A 24199-nucleotide genomic window follows, 5' to 3' on the forward strand; every position below is an offset into this window, starting at 1 on the left:
CAGAAAACTCCGCTTCACAGAGATATGTTGGAAATGGAAGCAACGTTTTCAGTGCTTCCGTGGCTATCTCAGGATATTCAACCTTGTCTTTGATCCAGAATGCTGGCAGAGGTGTTATGTTAAACATACTTTTCAGCCTGCCGTCATTTGCAAGCTCAAGGAGTTGATCTTTTTCCCACGCTGACATGGATGATTCACTGGGGACATTCACAAATGGGTCACGGAACCATTCCTTTGCACGTCTTGGGTCACTGACGACCTCGCGTGCGTTCAAATTCAACAGTGCGTGACAGGGAATGAGGAAAGATGCAGCTGACTCATATCGTTTCCTCGTGGCCTGGTGGTTGGGGACCACGCTTAGCACGAAGAGAGACCAATCAGGATGCTCGCTCTCCCTCTCCCTCTCAAAAAAATCTATTTCCAGGATATTGTATATAATTTCTGGGTGTCAAGGAGCCACTATCGATATGCGGGAGACTCCCAGAACTTCCGGGAGAGGTGGAATGTCTGAGTTTATGCAACATCAGGTTCAACTGTCAACTGCCCTGAAAATATTTTTTTTGCAGAAGATTACATTCTTGTGATTTGCAAGACAGGGATAGAGGAGGATATTCTCCCAGCAAACTGCAGCAGGCAGTGCCTGGTGCAACGGGGACATTCTTCTATAGACAAGTTCCATGATCATAGGCTCTTAGATTGCAGGAATTTGGAGCTCCTTCATGTTCTCTTGGACAGTCCCTCATGATGAACTCCAACGTTGCTTTAAGGAAAAGTGGAAATTCTGAAGTTGCATTAAGGTGTTGCTCCCAGTGCATGATTTACATTTGCTTACTCACTTTGACAGCAGTTAAGAAGCAGATGTTTACTTTTTGAGACTGCAGTGTACAGAAACACAGCGTGATTACAACATGGAAGGATACCATTCAACCCAAAGTCATTTACAAGAGAATCCCACCTATCACACTTTCCACACTCTTCCCACCATCTTGCAAATTATTTCTTTTCAGATACATATCCACCTCCATTTTGAATGGAACAATTGCACCTACCTCCACTTCACTGACAAACCCTAACCACTGGTTGCAAGAAAATTGATTTACCCAGTCACTTTACCACTTTCTGACCATTTTTGTGAGTTAAGCATGCCAGATCTCCATTCCATTTCACTACATAGTTAGTCTTTTCTCTCTGTGGGTTCCATAGGCATGTGTCACTAAGGCTTTTGTTTTAAAATTTGGTTCCTAAGAGACAGCACAAGATAACTACCATACTTATTTAGAGATAAAGCAAGGAATAAACCCTTCCAGCTCAACAAGCCGCACCACCCAGTAACCCACCTAATTAACCCTAGCACAATCACAGGACCATTTACAATGACTAATTCATCAACTAACTGGTACACATTTGAACTGTGGAAGGAAACCGGCACACCTGGAGGAAAGCTACACATTCACGAAAGGAGAAACGTACAGACTCCTTACAGATGGTGCCAGAATTGAACTCTGATGCCCGAGCAGTAATAACATCGCACTAACTGCAACGCTACCACGGCACCTCAGCCCACTCAGAACCACAGACAGGTTCTTAACATGCATAAGCTTTGAATAATATTCACCACCTGTCACTGTGGAGCGCCAAACTCACACATGAAAACTGTAAAATCCACCCTCCACCCCACATAACAGAATGCGATTAAACTCCAAGAAACAGAACACTGAAAATAGGAGGAACAGCAGACCATATAATAACCTCCTGAGACTCCTCTTTTTAACAATGATTCTCCAGCAAAATACTGCACCTGCAAGAAATTTCAATTTTTAAAAAATATTTCTACAAGTACTAGGTTAGGCTGTACCTCTGGAGAGAAAAAAAAGATTAATATTTCAGGTCAATGGTCAGCTCCTTTCTTCACAACTGCACCCAACATGTTCTGATTTTATTCATGCGCTGCTAAGGACTCCATCAAGATAACAGAAATGCACATTTTGATGAATGAAGACTGCCCTGATACAACAAACAATGAGCATAGGTTAGATACACACTTACTGTATTATTGATTTAAAATTATCCTACCTGTGCGGTAAGCTTGGGCAACCATCACTAGTTGAATCTAAATCTTTGGCAGATGCTAACAAATTCTGGGCATCCAATCGGGTAAGTAATCGAGGTGTATCTGGTTCCCAGTAAATACCATTCACCAAACAAGAGGTATATGGGGCGATCTGAAAAATGATGGACAAATTGGCATCTTCCAGGACTTAAGGCAGTCACTTTTAAAATAATTTTAATTATATAGTCCAGTTTGTCATATTCCAGACTCTTAGAGGAGGACAGACTTATGGACAACGTAATCAAGTTTTACAAAGACGGTGGGAGAATTAGACCATGTATACATCGAAAATTCTAAAGAGAGACTGAGGCATAATCAAAGGCTAAACTGGGTTAAGTATTAGAAAGCTGGTCTTTTCTGAAGAATAGTAGGCTATGGAATCGGTTGTTCCTATATAAAGTATCATTGATTCCAGAAGCTTCCTCTAACACAACTGAGGTGTCTTTTTGGGTGGGATGGGAATTAACTTGAATTAAGGGTGGTATACTACGACATTGATGAGATTCCCTGAGTGTTTACTCATTGTGAAGTGTTTTGCATTTGTTCTCCCACCCACATGCCCAACCCCAAAAATGAGCCTTTCTTCCAATCAATACTTTAGCCAACACCAAGTGATCGCCTGGTTGAGGAAAAGTGGTGAATGTTAATGAAATGATGCACGAGAATGAGACAAGTTGTAAAAAGAACATTAAATCTTGCTCTGCCTATTTTTTTTTAATACAGGCTCATATGCATTTATATAGAACATTGAATATATAAAATAAACCTGTGGTAGAACAACATGGAACAGATCTCCCTTTGTTTTTGAGCTCAACATTCTCTCATAATAGCCATCCTAAACAATTCTGATTTGATGGAGAAAGGACATGAAAGCACAGAGGAACATCTGGAGGAATTTCTGAAACGCTCGTCAGGAATCTTTCGGAGGGTAGGCCTCAAAATCCCTGGCCTTGCCTGCTTTTGACGACTGAGAAGGAGGTCGACTCGTTCAGACAGAGATGGCGCTCAGGACTTGGTGTCAGAGAGCTGATCAGAGCTCGAAGTTTTCGGATGACTCAGAGTCGGATTGCGGTCGGCACGACAGGGAGAGTTTTTCTTCCTTCTCCCGTCTGTGTGAGATGTGGGACATTTGAGAAACTTTGAACTTTACTGTGCTCATGGACTCCTTCATCAAGTTATGGTATTGTTGCACTGTTGTATCTATATGTTATAATTATGTGGTTTTGCCAGTTTTATCAGTCTTGATCTGTCCTGTGTTTTCGGAGGAAGTAATGTATCATTTCTTAATACATGCATTACTAAATGACAATAAAAGAGAACTACGTGTCTTCATAATCTAAAAATTTAAAATGTTTTGCTCAAAATCTTGAGTTCTGGGATATTTTCATGGCAGAGTGTCACTTAGTGGACCCCTGTTCTGCTATGCTGAGAACGGTACACTAATATTACTTGAACCTGCAATCCCATCCAAAGAGAAGTTGCAAGAATCCCATTAAGCCAGGTTCCCAGTCTAAGGCCAATTCCAACCTCTATAGTCATACCTTGATGGCTTACAGTTCAGCCAGGGCCAACCAGAGGAGGGGAATCTCTCAAGCTAAACACATATACAGAGAATCAAGAAACATTTCAACTCCTCGGACCACCGGCACATGTGGCATGCCATACAGGTCATTACAGACTTCAAACCACCTAGTACTGTACCCCCTTCCAGCTCTGCTTCCCTCCCTGATGAGCTCAATTAATTCTACACTCACTTTGACCGAGAGAACAAGGAGGTCACCCTCAAAGCAGATCTCTCACCTGGTGAACTGCCTCTCTCACTTTCCACCTCCGATGTTTGCGCTACCCTGAGCAGGGTGAATGCACAGAAGGCAGCAGGTCCGGATGGAATACCTGGCCGTGTGCTCAGAGTCTGTGCAGGGCAGTTGGCCGGGGTCTTCACGGACATTTTTAATCTCTCCCTGGCCCAGGTAGTTGTCCCCACAAGCTTCAAGATCGTCACCATCATGCCAATGCTGAAGGATTCCACTGTCATGGGCCTGAATGACTTCCATCCAGTTCCACTCACCCCTATCATTGCAAAGTGCTTTGAGAGACTGGTTCTATCACATCTGAAATCCTGTCTGCCCAATACCCTGGACCCCCATCAATGGGCCTATTGCACCAACAGGTCAACAGAGGATGCCATTTCCTTGTAACTTCACTCTGCCCTGACCCACCTGGACAGCCCCAACTCTTACGTCAGAATGCTGTTCATTGACTTCAATTCAGCATTCAATACTGTGATCCCCTCCAAGCTGATCGCCAAACTTCGTCAGCTTGGTATCAGCTCATCCCTCTGCAATTGGACCTTGAACTTTCTGACTAAGACCCCAATCAGTTAAGTTAGACAACCTCTCCTCCTCCACTCTCACCCTGAACACCGGCGTGCCTCAAGGCTGTGTGCTGAGCCCTCTTCTGGACTCCCTTTTCACCTATGACCGCATTCCTGTACATGGTTCTAACTCCATAATCAAGTTTACACACGACACCACAGTGGTTGGCCTGATCTGAGGGGATGACGAGACGGCCTACAGGGATGAGGTCCAGTACCTGGCCGCGTGGTGTACCAATAACAACCTGCCCCTTAACACCCAGAAGACCAAGGAGATCATTGTGGACTTCAGGCATGCTAGGAGCCACACTCACGTCCCCACCTACATCAACGGAGCTGTAGCAGAGTGCGTATCAAGCTTCAAATTCCATGGTGTCCACATTTCCAAGGATCTCACCTGGTCTCTGAACTCCTCCATCCTCATCAAAAAGGTGCAACAGCGCCTTTATTTCCTGTGGAGCATCAAGAAAGCTCACCTCTGTCCCAGGATACGACGGACTTTTACCGCTGTATCATTGGGAGCATACTTACCAACTGCATCTCAGTGCGGTATGGCAAATGTACTGTATTGGACCGCAAAGCACTCCTGCATGTGGTGAAAACTGCCCAGTGGATTATCGCCACCCAATTGCCCACCATTGAGAAAATCTACCATAAACGCTGCCTGGGCAGACAAAAAGCATTATCAAGGATGCATCTCACCCTAACCATGGACTTTTCACTCTCCTCCCATCTGCTAGGCACTACAGGAGCCTCTGCTCCCGCACCAGCAGGCACAGGAAGAGCTTCTTCCCTGAGGCTGTGACACTGCTGAACCTCACATCACAGCGCTAAGCAGTATTGCATCCATATTGTACTGTCTCAGTACTTCTATATTTGTGTGCTGTAGCACTTACTTTTTATTTGCAGTTATTTTGTAAATAACACTATTCTTTGCATTTCTGGTCAGATGCTAACTGCATTTCATTGGCTTTGTATCTGTACTCGGCACAATGATAATAAAGTTGAATCTAATCTAATCTTGATTACATTTACTTTGTAAAGGGCAAGCAGAATTCCAAGCTTGCCCAGGTCAACAGCAGAGCAGAGATTCCAGACAGCGTAATCTTTCCCTCCTTCTGTGGGCCCTGCCAGATTTGAAGTGAGATTCTGACAACTTTTATTAAAATAAAAACTAGAAATTTTGGAAATAGTAAGCAGATCAAATAGCATCTGACAGACAGTTCAGAATTCAGGCCAATGACTTTTCATCAGAATTGAGAAAAATTAGAAATCAAACAGACATCAAATGAAGGCTAGGCTAGTTATTTGTAGGTGACCTGCCTGACAGGATACCAGCAAAATAAAGAATTATATATATATTTACACAAAGGACAGAAAAAATGTTGGAACCTCGATATACCAGTTATGTCACAGCCAAAGAAAATGATGTAGATACCATTGCTGCCCTGTGAACCGGTCAATAGGAAGGTATATTTCTCAGCCAGCCTCTGGACTTACTGTTAAAAATGGACCAGCGATAACGAAGACATTTGAAGGAAATAGCTCCTTCATTAAATCTTAATTTCAGTCAGGGAATACAATTCCACATCATATTCTGTAAAACGTATTACTCGGCATCAAGTAGGTGCATCGTGGTTTCTTACGTCGGTATTGAAGCGCGAGGTGTATAACTCAGGGTGGTGTTGATATTCCACAGGATCATACTTCCCATCACTCTTTCTGACAAGATGGTGATGACGGCTAAGAACTGTGCAGTAAATCTTATTTTGATCTGTGCAGTCAAAAACAGCAAAGGGGAATTAGTTCCAAAGGCAAAGCCTCAACACATTAGCAATTGTAACCAATAAAGAACAGAATCTGATCATTCATATTAGCTCTCTGGCCTTCCCCTTTATGGACATTATTTTATATTGACATTATTATACTTTACAGACATCATTTTCCCACAGCATAAAATAATTCATGACTGTGCCAGCAAGGAGCAGCCATTTGATTTTATATTCTAAGCTGAGGATACTTTCTAACAAGAACTGTGGACACTATACCTTATGGTGTACGTGAAGCTTGCAGCATACGATGATGACAATCATATCCCTTTGAACTCTGACCCTTTCCTTTCCACTGGCCTCTTAGATGAAGGGACAAAGATCACTTTCCCCAATTTTTTTTTAAATAGCATAATATATCCTCAGTACTTTAATTTAAGCAACCAAGGACAGTGATACATAATCAAATACTGCCCATTATTCTTTCCTTCCAAATAGAAGGGAGCTTTGACTACTTTAGAATGTGCCCAAAGCCCTAGAGCACGTTTGCCGCAGACCTGCAAAACATTAAAGTACTTAAGTCATAATCATTGTCTACCTCCAGAACTGAAAACGTCTCGCAGCTCGTGTGGCTCAACAAATTCACAGGGAAGTTCATTAAATATTTCTTGAGCTCCCTGTAAAGGTAAAAAACAGTTATTAATGCAAAGTGTGTTTCATGGTGCTCTTTTCCACCCAACCACTTACAGTATATCCACACAATTTTCTTGTTTTCCAGAAAGTTCTTAGGTTTACATTAACACAAGGGAGTGCTGCAGCGCTACATCAGGTAGTCCTTCTATTCCGACCGCAGGTACCAGTGTGAAGTTTGAGCTTTCTCTCCATGATCACCTGGGTTTCCAATCTCTTCTTCGGTTTACTCTTTCATTCCTGAACATGCCGACTAGAAGGTTAACTGCTACTGTACATTAGCCCCAGTGTAGATGGGTGAGAAGAGGAGTCGAATAGTGTGTGAGAGATTACAGATTACAGGGAAATAGGAATAGGATTGATTGGAATGCTCTGGGAGTTCAACAACATTATCCATAACATACGTACAAAATTAAATGAGCACATTTAATATTAACACAAGTCAGCACCAAGGTTATATGAAAGAAACAAGGAGGAAATGTAAAAATGGATTTCTAAAATTAGCATTTAAGATGCACACAGAAAAAAGAACATCACAAACTCAAATAAAAAAATTCAGCAACAATACTTCTTCTGTTTCCATAATAGTAATGGTTTAAATCCATTTATAATTTACACCTTCTGATTCTTGAGTAAAAGAAATAGGGCAATAAATAGATGCAAGAAACTAGAAGAAAAGCCACTCTTAGACTTCTGCTCTCGTGTTAACCTCTAACCTTTCCAAAATAAAGATGATTGCAACTGTTACCAGTAATTCATTTCAAGTTTTTTTGCCTGAAGTGGACACTAAGTTCTAACAGTCTAGGAATTGCCATTCCAAAACAGAAATAGGGAAGTGGAAGAAAAGTTGGGGCTTTTAAAAGAAAATTCACTGAACAGTTGATAATTCTGGATAAAAATGAAACCCATTCATAGATCTGTTTCTCTTGTTACAACTGCTGTGATCCCAATCACAGTGAGTAAATAGACAGTCAAACTGACTGGGTTTTCTAAGTTCTGAATTAATGATTGACAATAAATCAGAACTGTTATCTGACCAAACCCAGATCTGCTTGCAATGACTAAGGTGCCTGCAACTTCAATTGAACAGAATGGATATAGTGTACAAACTTGTGAGCAGTTTCATAAGGACACATGACTGATAGAGGAGAAAGGCCACAGAAAAAGCAGTTCCTCTTCTACCGTCCCGGTAATCACATGATGCAATGAGGTTGAGCTGTTACGTAATCATAGCAACCAAATACTATCTGTCCATGACTGACCCAGGCATGAATAGCGGTGGCACCAGTTATTACAAGCCATGTCTCCAATTACTCAAATTAAAAATATTATTTCCTGAAAGAAATCAACTTTCCTTTCAATGAATCTACATTGCTCACTTCCAGGGATTTCCATTATAACTCACCGAAATATAGTTTAAAAAATCCTTCTCAATTGTTCCCGTCTCCAACTATCTTAGAGCAGGTAGAAAAACTTAACAAGGGTGTGATGAATTCTTTCAATGTAGCACCCAGAGGAATGTCAAGTATCCCATCATGCTTTGAAAAGATACTATCCTGCCGGGATAGAATTGTTGGAAACCACAAAACAAAGAGGCAGAGTTAAAGATGTTAATATCATCGACACCAAGTCAGTCTCATGTGAGACCATAACTGATAAAGTTTGACAGCCCTATGGCCTGTCCCATTGTAAACATCCTACTGTGAGCTATCTAAAAGACAGACAAGCAAATAGGAGTGTTTGGGACTGATAACTTGTGGAAAAATACTATCTGATACTGTTGATTTCAAATCTCAGATAAGATTCTAGTAATTTAAGAATTGAATGATTAAAATAGATGTCAGATGGCACCATCAGGAATTTGAAGTTAAGGACACACATAGATACAGATAAGAATTAAGGATGTGTAAATGCAATCCATAACTAAGCGATGTTTGGAAGAAGGTATGTGAAGGAATATACAAAGTTGGAGAAATCTCTCCCATGGCCACATGCTAGTCAGGGCAAGAACAGGACGATGGTATAGATGAATAAATGGCTGAGGAAGTGGCAATGTTTCAGGTTGTTCATAATTGGAAACTTTTCTGGACAGGAATAACCTGAACAAGAGGGATAGGTTGCACCTAAACTGGAGGGGAAACAACATCCTGGCCGGGATCTTTGCTAGAGCCACTTGGGAGAATTTAAGCTAGTTTAGCATGGGGATAGGAACCAGGGCACCAGGTCAGAAAGTGGAGGGATGGAGAGGAAGGTAGATGTCAGGGCCAGTAAGAACAGGCAGGAGCGAAGTAATATAGATGATGGGGAAGATAGTTTGAAGCATGTGTATTTTAATGCTCGGAGTATTATGGGTAAATGTGAACTTAGACAATGGATCGGTACATGGAACTATGATGTTATATATAGAACATAGAAATCTACAGCACATTACAGGCCCTTCAGCCCACAAGTGCTGTGCCGACCATGTTACCTACACGAGAAATGGCCTAGAATTACTCTACCGCGTAGCCCTCTATTTTTCTAAGCTCCATATATCTAAGAGTCTCTTAAAGACCCTGTTGCATCCGCCTCCTCCACCATTGCCAGCAGTGCATTCCACACACCCACCACTCTGTGTGTGTAAAACTTACCCCTGACAACCCCTCAGTACCTACTTCCAAGCACCTTTAAACAATGTCCTTTGGTGTTAGGCATTTCAGCCCCTGGGGAAAAAGCCTCTGGCTATCTACATGATCAATCCCTCTCATCATCTTATTCACCTCTCATCCTCCATCGCTCCACTTCCCTGATATAAACAGGAACCTTCTGAGTGCAAGAGGTTTAGGTGGAGTAGAGTTTATTAGACGCTCCAAAAGGGGTTCTTAAATCAATATATAGATCGTTTAACAAGAGGATGTGCTGTACTGGAACATGGTGTTAGGTAATTAGCCGGGCCAGGTGACCGACCATTCAGTGGTTGAACATTTAGGGAACAGTGACCACAGCTCCTTAAGTGTTAAGATAGCCATAGATAAGGATAAATATAGACTTTGAAGGAGAGTATTAAATTGGAGCAAGGCAAACTATGAGAGCATTAGGCAGGAAATAGGGAGAGCTAACTGAGAAAAGCTGTTCTTGAGCAAGTCCACATCTGAAACATGGAGGGAGTTTAAAGACCATCTGCACAGAATACAGGACAGGTACACTCCAGTCAGATGAAAGGACAAGGATGGCAAGGTAAGAGAATCTTGGATGTCGACAGAGGTAATGAAGTTAGTCAAGAAGAAAAAGGAAAAGATGTAAAGCCTAAGAAGCTAGGATCAAACAAAGCCAGATAAGAACACAAGGCGGCAGTTAGAAAAGACCGGGGGGGGGGGGGGGGGGGGCAATAAAAAGTCCTAGGCAAGTAAGATTAAAGAGAATCCCAAGGCATCTTCAAGAGCTGGATCTTCCATTTTCAAGGAATCTCCAAGAGATGCTACATAATCATAGCAACCAATCTCCATCTGTCCATGATTGAACCAGGCATGTGCTGCCTGGGGTAGTGGTAGAGGCAGAAACAATGGAGACTTTTAAGAGACGTTTAGACAGACACATAAATGTGAGGAAAATGGAAGGATATGGACATTGTGTAGGAAGAAGAGATCAGTTTAATTAGCCATTTGATTACTTGGGCCTTCTTCCTGTGCTGTGCTATACTGTTCTACGTTCTAAATTGATGTTCATGCCATCAGGTTGGAAAGCCATTATCTGGTTCCTTTTCAATGGCTTAAAAGTGAATTATTAGCACTCTCACTGAAATAGTGGTGAGGAATTTAAATGAAATAAGCTCAGTTTTTATGCTTAGTCTTTGTCTGGCTGGAACCTGGTGACTTACATGGAGGGGATCTCTGGAATGTTGCCACACAGCATGATACAGTGTGGTAACAGGCTCTTTCATTCGTTGAGTTCATGTTGACAATCAAGCACCCATTCAAGCTTTTCTTCATTTACTCCACACACCCACCAATTCCCGCAAATCTCTACCACTCACCGACGCATGAGGAGAAATTTACAGCAGCTAATTAACCAATCAACTCACACTTCTTTGGAATGTGGAAGCAGAGCAGAGCAACTCCAGGAAACCCAGGCAGTAAACATGCAAACACTAGAGAGATGTCACCATATTGAACCCACACTACAAGCTACCCCACTGTGTTAGCCCATTCCGGCAATATATTAGAAGCATTGTCCTTGAACATGAAAAAAATGCATGCAACCTACCTTGGAGACATTACCAGTGCCCGTGAACACAAATGTTAGAGGTCCAATGGACTTTGGCATTAATCCCAGTGCGATCTCGTAACCGCAGTCCCGCACAGCTTGCACTGCCTGGGCACTGTTCCGGTAATTGTGGGCCATGCCAATGTGCTGTAAAACAGAAGAGAGCTCTGACGCCACCTCCTAACATAGCAGCTCCAGGTTTATAGCTGCTGGCTCTGTGACCCCAAGTGAACAATAGGATTGTATAGCAGCGATGTACCCACCTTGTCAACACTGACTATGATGCCCATCTCCACCAATCCCATTTGCCCTGAATCCCTCTGCTCTTTTCCTATGCAGCACCTTATCTGGCACCTCACAACAGGTGTGTGTGTGTGTGAGAGAGAGAGAGAGAGAGAGACACACACACGCACGCACACGCGCAACCTTACCCATCAGATATTCTTTAAATTTCTCCCCTCCCACCTTAAACCTGTGGGTTCTACTTCTGGACTCCTCTAATTTGGGAAAAAACAGACTAGCTATTTATCTAATGCCCCTCAAGTTTTAAAAAAACCCAGTCTGGTCACAACCTTCAATCCCATCCCATGTTTCAGTGAAAATAAACCCAACCAATCAAATCACTCCTTATAGCTGGAATTTTTACGAGTTTGACAACTGCTGAGCACTGTGAGAGGTGCTGAATAATTTTTAGCATTTGGAGCTACCTTGTGACATGTTCTGTAGCAAATCCAGAGGACTTTGAGATGGTGCCAAAATGCAGATCTCAGCAGATTACATTTTTTTTTGCATGTTTCAGCATGCACCAGGAAGCCATCATACCTAGCTGTTTGATCCTGGCCTGAAGGGCCAAGTTCATTTCGGTGATCAGCACAATTTCACCCAGAAATGATTGCCACCTTCACACCTGGCCCTCAGCTTCATACTTGGGAAAGTTCGATCAGCAGCGGTAAACCCATTTCTTTCAGTGAGGTCAGTGACCTTGAGAAGTGGAGTGGTGGGTTCACGGAATGCTCTGCCCTGGGTTGTAGGTGTGGCAGGCACATTAGGGATATTCAAGAAACTTTTGGATGGGCACATGGATGATTGAAAAATGGAGGGGTATGTAAGAGGGAAGGGTTAGGTTGATCTCAGAGTAGGTCAAAAAATTGGCACAACATTGTGGGCTGAAGGGTCTGTAGTGTGTAATTATGTTCTATGTTCTAAAGGCATGCACAGTTATGTGCCTGAATTACCTGTATTTCAATGCTTTCAATCTGTTAGTTTTTTAAAAAAAAAATAACATTTTAATTTTTTTTAGTTTAGAGACTTCCAACACAGTACATGACCTTCTGGCCCAACAAGCCCACACTGCCCAACTGCACCCATGTGACCAATTAGCCTATTAACCAGTATGTCTTTGAACGTGGGAGAAAACTGGAGCACCTGGGGAAAACCCACACGATCACAGGGAGAATGTACAAACAGGAATTAAACCCGGGACATTGTCGCTGTAACAGCACTATGCTAACTACCGTGCCATCCCCATCATTGCATAAATCTAAATCTATTTTAACAGATGTTGAACGTCACTTGACAGAACTCCTGCGTCCTTCTTGGAGTTAAGGTCTCAGGATCTAACCCTCATGCCTTAACAAACAACACACATAAAAGTTGCTGGTGAACGCAGCAGGCCAGGCAGCATCTCTAGGAAGAGGTACAGTCAACATTTCGGGCCGAGACCCTTCGTCAGGACTCCTTAACAAACAAGTTAGTTTGTATCATAATATGCTTGGCAGCAACAGTTGAAAAGCCAAACCAACAGACCCAGAAAGACAAGGCCAAGAAGAGCGAAAGATTCTTACCATGAAGGGAGTGTGGTGGCCTAACGCAAGGAATCGCACCCCTAAACCATGTAAAATGTTGATCATTCCTGTCAACAGCAGGAAAACACACTTAGAAAATACTGTTTGTCTCGCATTGTTTTTGCTTCAAGTGAAGTTAACAAATCAAGAACATACCTACTACCCCGGCCCACTGACCAAATGCCACAACTCTGGTTCCTTTACTGTCAACCATTTTCTCATAATCAATAAGGCGAATTTCCTGAAAATTAACGTAAGTGATTTTTAGAAAAAAATGCAGTTATAATACCGCAGGATAATATTTTTGTACATGTTCCTGCCTTACTATTTGTATAGGGTTGCAAATGTACTTGGAGCCCAATTAGATTTTCCACTGAATTTAGTAATTATAAATATATGTACCAAATGGACAATGGCATATTTTGGCAATCACTCAGGAAGGAAATAAATCCATTTATTGACAGTATTTGAGGAAATACAGGAAGTAAAACACAGCAGCTTTCACAACATTTGGAAAACCTTACAATTTGTTCTTGCATCCTATGTTGCCAGTACATTCCTATCTCAAATTCATGGCTCTCGCCACCCAGTCTTGCCTAAGAAGTTCTCAAATCATATGTTTCTGTTATAGTACCTAACGCTCAAGTATGACTAAAATAAAGTAGTTTATGTTACTGTTAATCAAACATGATAATTTATAAAAAAAACTTTATTCAGTTGTTATTTGTTCATTTCAAATATTTTATTTAATCGAATCACATGTAAGGTATGTATGATTTTATTAATAAGGAAAACAAGACAGTTTTAATGTTCCATGATAATTACTAACATATTTCAGCCTTTACTGACTTTTATTAGTAATAGGTAGAAGCAGTGTGTGGAATCTTCCATTGTAGACCAAGGCCAGAAACTAGATACAGGTTTGCCTCAATTTACAAACAAACAAATTACAAATGTTTGCAATTATGTAAGCAACTCAAGTGGTACATTCAGTCCTTGTAACCTGAAAATTTCCTCTCCATAGACCTCCATACTTAAGGAGGGCTCGTGACTCTATCCATTTTTTTTTGAATGAACAAATCACTCCCTGTACACGTGCAGATTGATAAATCAGTCATTATCTGTACAAGTAGAGTGATCAGCATCCAAACCAGGGTCAAGTGTTCCCTGCTGTGGTTCAATAGAGAGTTTACACAGCTGCACCTTGTCATTTCAAAAACAGATCACCAATAATATTTTCTTTTAGGTGCATGGATATCTTTGTGTGCTTATTAAGGGTTGTTAATTCATATAGAGCATTATAGGGCATATTTATGTTTATCTTGGGTTGTACAAAGTACAGAGGAAAGAGCCTTCAAGGGATCAACATTTCTCTGTGGATCCCTTATGGATAATGTGTGATGTACAAATCAATTTTATGTTGCAACAATTAGTTTCCTACCCTCCATATAATAGAATGTACTGAACCAAAATACCCATTATACATTTCATTCAGCCTTTTCAATGAATGAAATTACAGTTAAGAAAATGTTTTCTGGGAATACATCGTGAATGGAGGAATGGCTGCACTAACAGGTACAGGTGAAGTTGATTCCATTGTTTGAGGTGTCTGAATTTAATACTCTTGACTCCCATCTCTGGGAAGTACATTGAAGTGTAGCTCACACTACACAGATGCATTCAATCTTCCTACATTCCTCCACCAAAAATCTCCATTATTACTGTCTGCAAAAGGATTATGTGCAACTTTGATTCAATCCTGTACCTAATATGGTCGAGTCAAAGTCCCATTGAAAAAGGATGCAGTAAGCAAACACTGGAAAAAGTGAAGTGTCCCCAGAAGCTGAAATACAAATATAATATTTGAATAATTCACACAGAGTTTCAAGACAAATTTCACATCATTGTGATTCAATAATATAAATCCCCAGAATGATCATCAGGTTTTTGGGAGGCAACAGAGCAATATACATAAAAGGCAAGGAAATTGGAGGAGAGGTTCTAATATTTTATAATGAGATGCTCCATAAATCTGTAAGACAACATGACCCTGTTGCGTTCTGAAGTGCTTGTTCAAATTCACCACTGCTAGCACCAAGAAAGGAAGAAAACATTGAACAAATGGCCTTTGTGGTTAAAAGAGAGATATATTTCCCTCTCTTTTTTTGTTCACTTAATGTACTTTTATTAGCATTCCCGCACCAAGGACACACTCAAGATCAAGATGAAAATGGCATTAACAACAAAAATAAAACTTTCTACTATACCTTTTCAATGATGGCATCAAGAAGGGACATGTTTGCTTGCTGGGCTTTAATTGTGTGTGAAAAGAAAGCATAGGTTTTCCTGGGTATTAGCTTTTCCACTGGAGGTCTCTTCACTCCAATAATTATTGTAGCCTCAGAGATGTCTTCCTGAATAATAGCTCCTGCTTGCTGATAATGCTGAAAACAATACAATTATAGTTTTTCTTAGATATATTGACATGCAATGATTGCCCAAGATAAGAACATTTTGTGCAATTATCAGTAAATCATTCCAATCTGTCACAATTTGTGTTGATCATTTGCTCTCAATCAGGTACAAGAAGCTATTAAGCTTTGCAAAAACTCAATCAAGGCAGGGCCTAAAGATCTACATCTTGTTTTGTGGGAATTTTGAACACTACAGTAGTTTCTTGAGCATTGACCTGTTCCTGCATAATATGATAAGGTTCAACACAAATTTGACAAAGAGTAGCTCATCTTATCTCATCACTGCAGTCTCCAAACTCACTTCATAATTCAACAATTTCACGTGACTCACCCACATCAAAACTGACCACAACCTGGTAAGGAAATACCAGTGCCCAGGAGCAAGAAAAGATTATAGAAAATGGTGGATACAACCTAGTCCATCACAGGCAAAGCCCTCTCCACCAAGGAGTACATTTACATGGAGTACTTCCACAAGAAAGCAGCATCCACCATCAAAGACCTCCATCATTCAGGGCCATGGTCTCTTCTCACTACTACTATTGGGCAGGAGGTGCAAAAGCCTTAGATTCCACACCGCCAGGTTCAGGAACAGTTATTACTCTACAATCATTGTGGCATGGATAACTTCACTCATCACAGCTCTGAACACATTCTACAACTATAACTGCACACACAAAATGCTGGAGGAACTCAGCAGGCCAGGCAGCATCTATGGAAAAGAGTAAACAGTCAAAGTTTCGTGCTGAGACCCTTCATCAGAATTGGAGAAAGAAAAGATGGGAAATCACAGTAAGAAGGTGGGGGGGGGGTAAGAGGAGGAACAAATACAAGGTAGTAGGGGATAGGTGAAACCAGGGGGCGGGGGGGGTGAAGTAAAGAGCTGGGAGATTGACTGGTGAAAGAGATGAAGGACTGGAGAAAGGGGAATCTGATAGGAGAGGATAGCAGGCCAGAGAAGAAAGGGAAAGGGGAGGAGCACCAGAGGGAGATGTTGGGCAGGCCAGGAGATAAGGAGAGAACGGGAAATGGGAATGGGAATGGGAATTGTTGGGGCAGGGTGGGGGGAGAACTATTGCAGGAAGTTCGAGAAATCAATGTGCATGCCATCAGGTTGGAGGTTAACCAGATGGAATATAAAGTGTTGTTCCTCCAACCTGAGCATGGCTTCATTGTGGCAGTAGACAGGGCCATGGACTGACTTGTCGAAATGGGAATGGGAAGTGAAATTAAAATGGGTAGCCACTGGGAGATCCCACTCTTTCTGGCAGATGGAGCCTAGGTGCTCGGCGACGAGTTTTCCAAATCTACGTCGGATCTCACCGATATACAGGAGGCCACACCAGGAACACCATATATAGCAGATAACCCTCACAGACTCTACAAGTATAGACTCACTTTCAAGGACCCTTTACAACTCATGCTCTCAGTATTATTATTTTATTTACGCAATTGTGTCATCATTTGTCTGGTTGTTTGTCAGTCATTGTATATGTACAGCCTACTGTACATTCTACTACACTTCTTTATTTTCCTGGAAATACCTGCAAGAAAATAAATCCCAAGGTAGTATATGGTAACATATATGAACTTTGATAATATTGGGGACTTTCGGGTCATCAAGGGAATGGCGGCGTAAGGAAAAGGTCTCTCGACAAAAAAGAAGGTAAACTGCCCCATAATCGAATTTAGACAAATACTTAATATTGCATAACTATATTAATAAAAGGGGCAAGGATGATGTCTAAGAACAAGATTAAAAAGTCCGCTCCGAAGGCTGATAAACATAAAGAGACGCAGCAAGGTGACGGGCCTAGCTCTCCCACGGCAAGCCAGGACAGAGATAATGAGGCGGAATCGGTGACTCTGTCCTTGATTCTCGGAGAGATTCGCGAGTTCCGACAAGATAACAGCAAACAGCTGGAAGATATTAAAGGAGAAATAGTAAAAACTAACTCACGGATAGATGAAGCTGAAGCGAGGATTGTTGGAATTGAAGAGAAGCTACAAAACGCAGAGGAGGTGATAGCAGAAATGCTGAAGCTGCAAGACCAGCTCCAGTGGAAACTAATAGATCAAGAAGGCCGCTCGAGAAGGGAAAATGTGAGGATTTACGGAGTTCCCGAAGGAACTGAAGGTAAACCCGGATTGATGATTCCCTTCGTGGAGATGCTACTTAGAGAGAACCTTGATATACCGGCCGCAAAAGACCTACAGAGAGAAAGAGCTCACCGCACGTTGGCACCACAGCCTCCAGCAGGCGCCCAGCCCAGATCGATTCTGGTCAGATTTCTCAGTTACAGAACGAAGGAAGAGGTGCTTAAAAGGGCATGGCAAAAGAAAGGTTTCATGTGGAACAACTGTAAAATCAGTTTAGACCACGACTACGCACCGGGGGTTCTTGCCAGACGGAAGGAATATACGGAAACACGGAGAGTCCTGAAGGAAAACAACATCAGATTCCAGACCCTGTATCCAGCTCGGCTGAGAGTCTTTTACGACGAAGGGAGAAAAACTTACGCTACGGTGAAGGAGGCAACGTTGGACCTGGCGGACTGGGGACTACCTATTAAAGTTATCACCCAACCGGAGTCGCTACTGGAGAGGATTCGGCAGAAGTCGTGGCAGTTAGTGGGGCGAGGACGCTCCACACGAACCAGAGTGTCAAACTACAAGGAAAAGCTGCAAATATTCAGACGCGAATGTACAGAGAACACAGATTAATTAAGAGAAATGACTGAAAAGAGTAAATCGGACTTAAAGGTAAAATGAAAACTGGTAACTGAAAATAAACTAGACAGAATAACTTGAATGATAGCAATATGGTCGAGACATAAATAGGAGAAAATTCTCTATGATTATTCAAACTGCTGAGGGCCCTCTAACACAGGGTGAAGATAGAGGTTATCCCTCTGAACTGAGGCGGGTCGGTGCTCAGGCCTCACTGTGGGAAGTCGGGAAAAATTTTCAAATGTTGCACGTTCAAAAATGTCTAGGGTGTGGTTATATGTCTTGGTTTACTGTTGAGAAGGGATTGCTTACTGTTTGGTTAGAAACGGAGTGTGTTTTTTTTTCTACTAGAGAAAAATGCAAACTGAATTGGTAAAAATAATTTCCTATAATGTTAATGGGGTTTTGAATCCAATTAAAAGAAATAAGATTATGTCTAAATTGAAAAAAGAGAGGGCACAAATAGCTTTCCTCCAGGAAACACATATGAGCCAATCTGAATATGGAAAATTAAAAAGAATGGGCTTTAAGCATGTATTTTATTCATCATATAAATTGAGTCACAAAAGAGGGGTAGCTGCTTTAATATCAAGTACTCTTAATTATGAACATATTTCAGAGACTAGAGACAAAGAAGGACGGTTCGTAAAAATCACAGGAAGAATAGAAGGTACAGAAATAACATTGCTGAATGTTTATGCTCCTCCAGGTTGTGAATGGTCATTTTCAGACACATTTTTGACCTAATGGTCAGTTCTCAAGGGGTAGTAATTTGTGGAGGGGATTTTAATATTAGATTAAATTCTATATTAGATTCTTCAAGAATAGTTACTCGGAATAAACCTCTGACTCGGAAAGTGAATTCATCGATGGAGGAGTTGGGAATTATAGATGTCTGGAGGGAATTACACCCTACTAGTAAAGATTATACATATTACTCTTTCCCTCATTCAGCCTATTCAAAGATAGACTATTTCTTTATCTTTAATACAGATAGACTCAGGATAAAAAACTGTAATATTGCAACAATTGATCTGTCGGATCATAGCCCAGTCTCTATGTCTCTAATCCTGGAAAGGAAAATGAGGAAAACACTATGGAGGCTAAACTCACATATACTCAATAACCCGAAAGTAATGGAGAGATTAAAGGGAGAAATCAAAGAATATCTAGACCTTAATGACACAGGAGAAACATCACCAGTGATCTTATGGGATACATTGAAAGCTGTACTGAGAGGAAAAATTATTTCCATTACCACTCACATGAAAAAAATCAATGCACAAGAATTAGCAGACCTTCAAGGAAAATTAAAACAACTTCAAGTTGTAGATAGCAACAAAAGTAATTCAAATCGAAAACAGGAAATTAGGAAATTGCAAAGTGAAATTGACGATATTTATACGTTGGAAACTCAAAGAAATTTTCTTTACCTGAGACAAAAGAATTATGAAGTAGGAGGTAAATTAGCTAGATTATTAGCATATAAATTACGAAAACAACAAGCAGACAGTACAATTCATAAAATAAAGAATCCAAAGACAAAGCTTGTGGAGAGTACAATAGGGAAAATTCAAGAGAGTTTTGAAACATATTATCGAGAGCTGTACTCCCAACCCCGGGCCCCCAATGAGCCCTATATAGACAGTGTATTGAATTTTTTAGATCTACCTAAACTTACAGATTTACAAAATGAAACTGTCAAAGAACTGAACGTGGCCATCTCTAGGTTAAAGGCTGGAAAGTCCCCGGGTTCTGATGGGTTTACCTCAGAGTGGTACAAGTCCCTGAAGACACAGTTAGCCCCATTACTACTTAACACCTTTAATTGGATCTTGCAGAGAGGAGAAACTCCACCTTCCGGGAGAGAAGCGATTATTTCAGTTATTCCTAAAGAGGGTAAAGATAAACTAGAATGTGGCAATTATCAGCCAATTAGTGTTCTTAATTTAGATTACAAACTATTTACATCTATATTAGCGCGCAGATTGGAAAAGCTTTTACCTGGCCTAATCCACTTAGACCAGACTGGATTTATTCAACAAAGACAAACACAGGACAACATAAGGAGAACTCTGCGCATATTAGAACAGGTTAATAAGAACGAGACAGAGACAATGGTAGTAGGATTGGACGCTGAGAAAGCTTTTGATTCGGTTAGTTGGGCATTCCTATACAGAGTGTTAGGAAGATTCGGCTTTCAAGAAAAGTTTATTACAGTAATTCAGACTCTATATGACAGCCCTACAGCCCGAATTAAGATAAATGGGGACCTCTCTGACTCCTTCATCTTAGAGAGAAGCACTAGACAGGGATGTCCAATTTCTCCTCTCCTTTTTATGCTATATATTGAACCGCTTGCCCAACTAATAAAACAGAGCGAAATTGTAAAAGGTATCAAGGTGGCAGGGATTGAACAGAAAGTGGCGTTATTCGCAGATGATGTTTTGGTCTATCTGAGTGAACCAGAAAAATCATTTATAGGATTGTTTACACTGTTGGATGACTTTGGGAAAATATCAGGTTATAAAATAAGTGTAAAGAAAACGCAGGTTATGTCCCTAAATTATACACCATCCAAAAAATTGCAGGATACATATGATCTTAAGTGGGAAGCTAAATCATTAAAATATTTAGGAATAACCCTGCTGAAGGATCTTTCGACACTGTCACAGGTAAATTATGGGCCATTAATCTCAGCGATAAAAACAGATATGCATAGATGGAATCTTATCCCCTTTTTAAGTTTAAATTCAAGGATAAATACTATAAAAATGAATATTCTTCCTCGGTTATTGTATCTTTTCCATACTTTACCGGTGGAGGTGGATGATAATCAATTCAGGGAATGGGACAAATGGATTTCCCGCTTCATTTGGCAAGGAAAGAAACCTAGAATTCGATATAACACCTTACAGTTAGGGAAGGAAGGAGGAGGTATGGTTCTTCCTTGCCTGAGAAATTATTTTTATGCCTCACAGATAACCCCTCTGTTATATTGGTGTAATAGGGAATATAAGGCTAGATGGAAGGAAATAGAATTAGGATTAGTTGACAGTTTTCCTCTTCAGGCCTCAATAGCTGACAAAGGATTGATGATCCAGTTGGAAAAATTTAAAAACGCTTGGATAAATCTTACATTAAAAGTATGGCAGAAGGTGGTTAATTCATGTGGAATTAATAACACGTTAAAACTCTTTAGATGGTGTGCATATGATACCAAATTCCTTCCCAACAGAGGAGATAAAAGATTTGAGCTATGGATAAAGAAAGGTCTTACAACCTACCTCTCATTTATAGATAAGAGAGTATTACAAAGTTTCCAAATCCTGCAGGACAAACATGGCCTAGAACATAATGACTTTTTTAGGTACCTTCAAGTACGAAACTATGTTAACCAGAGTTGTAGATATACAGACCTATCAACAGTAGAATTAGAATTTTTCAAGATTCTGAACTCGGCTTGCAGTTCAATACCTAGTAAATCAGTTTCTCGATTATATAATGCACTCTCCCATGCTAAAAATGTAAATACACTGTATATTAAAGAGAAGTGGGAGAAAGAAGCGGGATTGGTACTTTCAGAGGAGGCTTGGGAGAAAATCTGCAGCTTTCAATGGTCCTCGACTAATTCTTTGACTTGGAGAGAACATTGTTGGAAAAACATTATAAGATACTTCAAGACCCCATATCAGGAAAAATATAAAGATACAAATGTGATGTGTTGGAGAAGGTGCGGCTCCAAGGAGGCAAATCATTTTCATATTTTTTGGGATTGCCCTAAATTAAGTCTATTTTGGGAAGGTATTCATAGAACATTAGTTAAGGTACTTAGGTCCCAGATACCTCTGAACTTTGAGACGCTCTATTTGGGGCATGTATTGTTTCTTGAACAGAAGGAAGATATAAAGTTGCTGCAGGCCCTCTTAGCGGCAAGTAAGAAATCAATCACTAGAAAATGGCTAAATCCAATACCACCTACATTAGAAGATTGGTACGAAATTATCTTGGAAATATTTAAAATGGAAAAGTTGACTTACTCCCCGAGAACTCAAAAAGAAAAATTTTATCAAATCTGGAATAAATGGATTGAATATATAACCCCAATGCCAGCAGACTTTAGATGACTCTCCTAATAATTTATACTGCTCTTCTCATCAACACAGTAATATTGCTAACGTAAGCACCTCTAGTCTAAATGTTTATTTTTTTTGTTTTCTTTTGGAAAATAGAGAATTAACACAAGTAAAGGGAAAGATTTGGGAAAGGGATAAAAAAATGAAAAAGTTAAGTAAATAAGTACATAGGGATTGGATAATTATGTCTGCGGGCAGGAGCAAACATGAACAAATTAGGATATAAACACCTACAATGGTTGATACATAGGCTTATATACAACATTTTGGACCAGTGGAAATGGTCCAGAAGGGTTATATGGAAACTATTATTACCATTTTTCTTAACAACTAATTCCATTACTTAGCCTAATAGGTTAGATTTACCACAGTACATAATTATCTATTTAAATGTTTATTTTCCTTTTATATCATCTCAATGTGTACTTAAGAATGTATAAATAATTGTAGTTTTATACATATAAAAAAATGGAAAAGGTTATATGTGTGAAAAAAGTACATGATATTTGTGAATTCCTTATCCAAATAAAAATAAAATTAAAAAAAAAAGAACTTTGATAATATTAAACTAAACTGAACATTCCTAGACTGTTTCAAGGTCTCTGTGGTTTGATAATTTATATTCTGTGTGTTTTTCCACTCATTTTTGCCACTTGTATGATTTGTTCTCTTTTTCCCAAATTGGGTGTTTGATGGTTTCTTTGAATGTGGTTCCATGCTCTTTCTTTGTTGCATGGCTGTCTGAGGGAAGACAAATCTCAGGGTGGTATACATTGCATACATACTTTGATAATAAATGTACTTTGAATATTTTGATATGAAATTTGATCAGTCCTGTTGTAAAATATTCATATGTAATATTTACTCATTTTCTGTTGTCCTCACTCATCTAAAGATTGTGTCGAGTACCCCTCTATGATTTCTTCATTAGTTTACTTCTGTGCTATTTAGATAATGGTGAACTATTATCTGTTTTGTCTGCCTTTGCAATCTCATGCTAAGTGCTCATTTTATTATAACTGAAACAGTGAATTGTTCTGAACAGTTTGGTTTCCAGCTTTTTACTGCCATGTGGTTTGGACCCAGTGAAACAGCAGTTGTCATTTCAACAGTTCACACACAATATGGACATCTACATATTGCACTTATTACAACTACGTTGTATGCTTCGAATCCTATCTCCATGGCTTGGAGCAATCTGACATACTTGAATAAATGAGCACTCCAGTGTTTAAAAGTTGAGCCTCATAGGCTCATCTGTGACCACAAGTAGACAACTCAGTCATCAATATAAAATTGAGGAACATCCTATGACTACAGATCAATGAACATCCTTCAACTGTGTCTACAAGTGTTTTGACTGTGATACCAAATTTAAAAATTTCTGACCGTGTCGGGTGCTTCACAATATTTCAAGAGCTTCCAATAAACAAGACATCAATTGCATAATAGGCACTAATAAATTAACAAACATTAACGACAAGAATTCTGCAGATGCTGGAAATTCAAGCAACACACATAAAAGTTGCTGGTGAACGCAGCAGGCCAGGCACTCCTCTCTTACCATCATTCAGGGCCCCAAACAGTCCTTCCAGGTGAGGCAACACTTCACCTGTGAGTTGGCTGGGGTGATATACTGCGTCCAGTGCTCCTGATGTGGCCTTTTATATATTGGTGAGACCCGACGCAGACTGGGAGACCGCTTTGCTGAACACCTGCGCTCTGTCCGCCAGAGAAAGCAGGATCTCCCAGTGGCCACACATTTTAATTCCACATCCCATTCCCATTCTGACATGTCTATCCACGGCCTCCTCTACTGTAAAGATGAAG

General features: G+C 40.4%; 1 protein-coding gene across 2 annotated transcripts in view; it reads right to left on the bottom strand.

The window, feature by feature from the left end:
• aass (aminoadipate-semialdehyde synthase) overlaps positions 1 to 24199 on the bottom strand; it is an 83458-nt gene that overhangs the window by 47999 nt on the left and 11260 nt on the right. For both annotated transcript variants that reach the window (XM_072267868.1, XM_072267869.1), the window contains exons 3-9: positions 15297 to 15473; positions 13186 to 13270; positions 13030 to 13097; positions 11186 to 11332; positions 6852 to 6930; positions 6131 to 6258; positions 2074 to 2222 (exon numbers count right to left, since the gene is read on the bottom strand). In XM_072267868.1, the coding sequence (XP_072123969.1) occupies positions 2074 to 2222; positions 6131 to 6258; positions 6852 to 6930; positions 11186 to 11332; positions 13030 to 13097; positions 13186 to 13270; positions 15297 to 15473 (833 nt within the window). The remainder of the gene's footprint in view (positions 1 to 2073; positions 2223 to 6130; positions 6259 to 6851; positions 6931 to 11185; positions 11333 to 13029; positions 13098 to 13185; positions 13271 to 15296; positions 15474 to 24199) is intronic.

The sequence above is a fragment of the Mobula birostris genome, chromosome 9, assembly GCF_030028105.1.
Source record: "Mobula birostris isolate sMobBir1 chromosome 9, sMobBir1.hap1, whole genome shotgun sequence".
NCBI classification, from domain to species: Eukaryota; Metazoa; Chordata; class Chondrichthyes; order Myliobatiformes; family Myliobatidae; genus Mobula; species Mobula birostris.